The 3,198-nt window shown below is 43.8% G+C and overlaps 1 protein-coding gene across 1 annotated transcript in view; it reads left to right on the top strand.

Moving 5' to 3' along the window:
* Positions 1–3,198, top strand: part of gnsb (glucosamine (N-acetyl)-6-sulfatase (Sanfilippo disease IIID), b) — a 15,043-nt gene that overhangs the window by 4,693 nt on the left and 7,152 nt on the right. Inside the window, exons 5-7 of the mRNA XM_032511161.1 lie at positions 736–834; positions 2,517–2,684; positions 2,769–2,851. Coding sequence (XP_032367052.1) covers positions 736–834; positions 2,517–2,684; positions 2,769–2,851 — 350 coding nt within the window. The remainder of the gene's footprint in view (positions 1–735; positions 835–2,516; positions 2,685–2,768; positions 2,852–3,198) is intronic.

Here is a 3,198-nt window from a genome sequence, read left to right on the forward strand (position 1 = left end):
TCTCTTCTTGCCTCTCATCTCTACTGTCTATCTCTAGCTCTGCTCTCTCCCATTCTCTCATACTCTCTCTGTTCTCTCTCAAACTCTCTCTAGTACTATCTCTGGCTCTCTCTCTCTCTGACTCTCTCGCACACTCTCTCTGTCCTCTCTGCCTTCTCTCTCTCTCCTGTCCTCCCCTAATCACACTCTCTCTGTTCACACTCTCTGTCGTCTCTCAATCTCAAACTCTCTCTGCTCTCTCTCTCTCTCTCTCCACACTCTCTCTGTCTCACACTCTCACACTCTCTGTCTCTCTCTCACTCTCACACTCTCTCTGTCTCTCTCTCACTCTCTCACTCTCACACTCTCACACTCTCTCTCTCTCACTCTCACACTCTCTCTCTCACTCTCACACTCTCTCTCTCACTCTCACACTCACACTCTCTCACTCTCACACTCTCGGTCTCACTCTCTCACTCTCACACACTCACACACTCACACTCTCTCTCTCACTCTCACTCACACACTCTTTCACTCTCTCTCTCTCACTCTCACACTCTCTCTCTGTCTCTCTCTCTCTCACTCTCACACACTCACACTCTCTCTGTCTCTCTCTCACACTCTCTCTCTCTCTCTCTCTCTCTCTCTCTTTCACTCTCACTCTCACTCTCACACACACACACACACACACACAAATACTACATTATATTTCCAAGTATTTCTGCTGTCCTAGCTTTTGCCATTCATGTATTACAGGTGGGGAACTCGCAGTACTACAACTACACGCTCTCCGTCAACGGCAAAGAGGAAAAGCATGGAGACAGCTATGAGAAGGACTACTTCACAGACCTCATCGTAAGTCCCGGGTGCAGTGTCTTTACTGCATGTATGGAGCCTGTGATCAGCAGTATATCACACATTAGGACATCTTTAGGGACATTTATGTGAGGATTTATGGGCAGTAGAAAGACCGTTCACCTCCAAACTGTCTGAATCAGCTGCTGTCAGAGAAACATGTCGTCTTTATGTGCCAGTCAGCAGTGTGAAAGGTCTCTTCATATATGATGACAGATGTGTATGGTGTACGAGAACTGCGAGCAAAACATGTCCTTTCATTGTCTACCTTCATATTTTAGTGACGCTGGAATGAAGCCCTTCTTTGTGCCTCCTTGTGTTTTTCTTTAAAGTGTGTGTGTCTTGGTTTCCTGTCGTCTGCTTTTTACTTTTTTCTGGTGTAAATCCAGTTTATGAGAGTTGAACTTTCTCTTATCACCTGCACTGCTGACTGCAGTAAGTAATGTTTGTACTTTTATCAGCCCTAACAACCGTAACGACATTTCTTAATTCCTGAAGCGGTACTCTTTTGATTCAGTGTTGCATTTTTCATAGAGTTAGGGCACAACATTAAAGGTCCCATGACATGGTGCTCTTTGGACCTTAGTGGTCCCTAATACTGTATCTGAAGTCTCTTTTATATAGACCTTAGTGGTCCCTAATACGTATCTGAAGTCTCTTTATATAGACCCTAGTGGTCCCTAATAGTATCTGAAGTCTCTTTTATATAGACCTTAGTGGTCCCCTAATACTGTATGAGTCTCTTTTATATAGCCTTTAGTGGTCCCCTAATGTATCTGAAGTCTCTTTATATAGACCTTGTGGTCCCCTAATACTGTATCTGAAGTTTCATTATAAGACCTTAGTGGGTCCCCTAATACTGTATCTGAAGTCTCTTTTATATAGACCTAGTGGTCCCCTAATACTGTTATCTGAAGTCTCTTATATAGACTTGGGTCCCCTAATACTGTATCTGAAGTCTTTTTATATAGACCTTAGTGGTCTAATACTGTATCTGAAGTCTTTTATATAGACCTTAGTGGTCCTAATAGTATCTGAAGTCTCTTTATATAGACCTTAGTGTCCTAATATGTACTGAAGTTCTTTTATATAGACCTTAGTGGTCCCCTAATACTGTATCTGAAGCTTTATATAGACCTTAGTGGTCCCCTAATACTGTATCTGAAGTTTCATTTATATAGACCTTAGTGGTCCCCTAATACTGTATCTGAAGTCTCTTTTATATAGACCTTAGTGGTCCATATAGTATCTGAAGTTCTATAATAGACCTAGTGGTCCCTAATACTGTATCTGAAGTCTCTTATTAGACCTTAGTGGCCCTAATACGTATCTGAGAGTCTCTTTTATATAGATCTTAGTGGTCCCCTAATACTGTATCTGAAGTCTCTTTCCCAAAATTCAGCCTTGGTGCAGAATTCCAACCTTTGAGCCAGTTCCACAATAAGCTTTCCTTAGCCATTTCTGTGTCTGCCAGCGTTTTTGGGGGGGGGGGGGGGCAAGGTGGAGGCTGGAGGTGTGGTCTTGACCAACTGCCACTTTGCTTGTTTGAAAACCATGATGTCTCTCTCTATCGGTGGTCCAAATTCTCTACACGTCTTTGCGTCCCCGTCTGTTTTCATAATGAACTGTAACGTTTTACATCAGCAGTGCATTCACTCTCGTCTCGTTCCTCCTGGATCCAGACGAACCGGTCCCTCCACTTCCTGGACGACCGGAGCCCCCAGCACCCGTTCTTCCTGATGCTGTCTCCTCCAGCTCCCCACTCGCCCTGGACGCCCGCCCCGCAATACCAGAAGGAGTTCGCCGACGTCAAAGCCCCCCGAGACGGGAGCTTCGACAAACCGGGGAAGGTGCGTTCAGGGGTCACGTGGCTCGTTATTTAACAAGATGGCTGGTCTTTAAAATGTGATGTAAGCTTCATCTGTGTGTTTCAGGACAAACACTGGCTGCTGCGTCAGCCGGTCAACCCCATGCCGGACTCCTCCCTCGCCTTCCTGGATAGCGCGTACAGGAAAAGGTAGGACTGATAAAACTTTTCTTTCAGCCGCGCTCGTGGTCGGTCCACCACTGAAATAGTGGAGTTTCTTTTTTTTAAGCTGCCAGCGTCTGTTTTACATTATAATCCTATGGAATAAACCGTGTTTTTTATTTCTATATTTAAATAAAGTGGAAAAGCATGCCGGAGTAGCCAGACCTGAAATCCCCAAAATGGAGTAGGAGCACAATGGGTTAATTTTTTTTAATTTTTTTTTTTACATAGCTAGTATGTTATTAACATTACATAAGTCTCTCGTTAGCATCTTAAATGCTACTTTGAAATACTACAGAGAAAGAAAGACTCAAAGGGTAACACTTTAAAGAAAA

This window comes from Etheostoma spectabile, unplaced genomic scaffold (assembly GCF_008692095.1).
Source record: "Etheostoma spectabile isolate EspeVRDwgs_2016 unplaced genomic scaffold, UIUC_Espe_1.0 scaffold325, whole genome shotgun sequence".
NCBI classification, from domain to species: domain Eukaryota; kingdom Metazoa; phylum Chordata; class Actinopteri; order Perciformes; family Percidae; genus Etheostoma; species Etheostoma spectabile.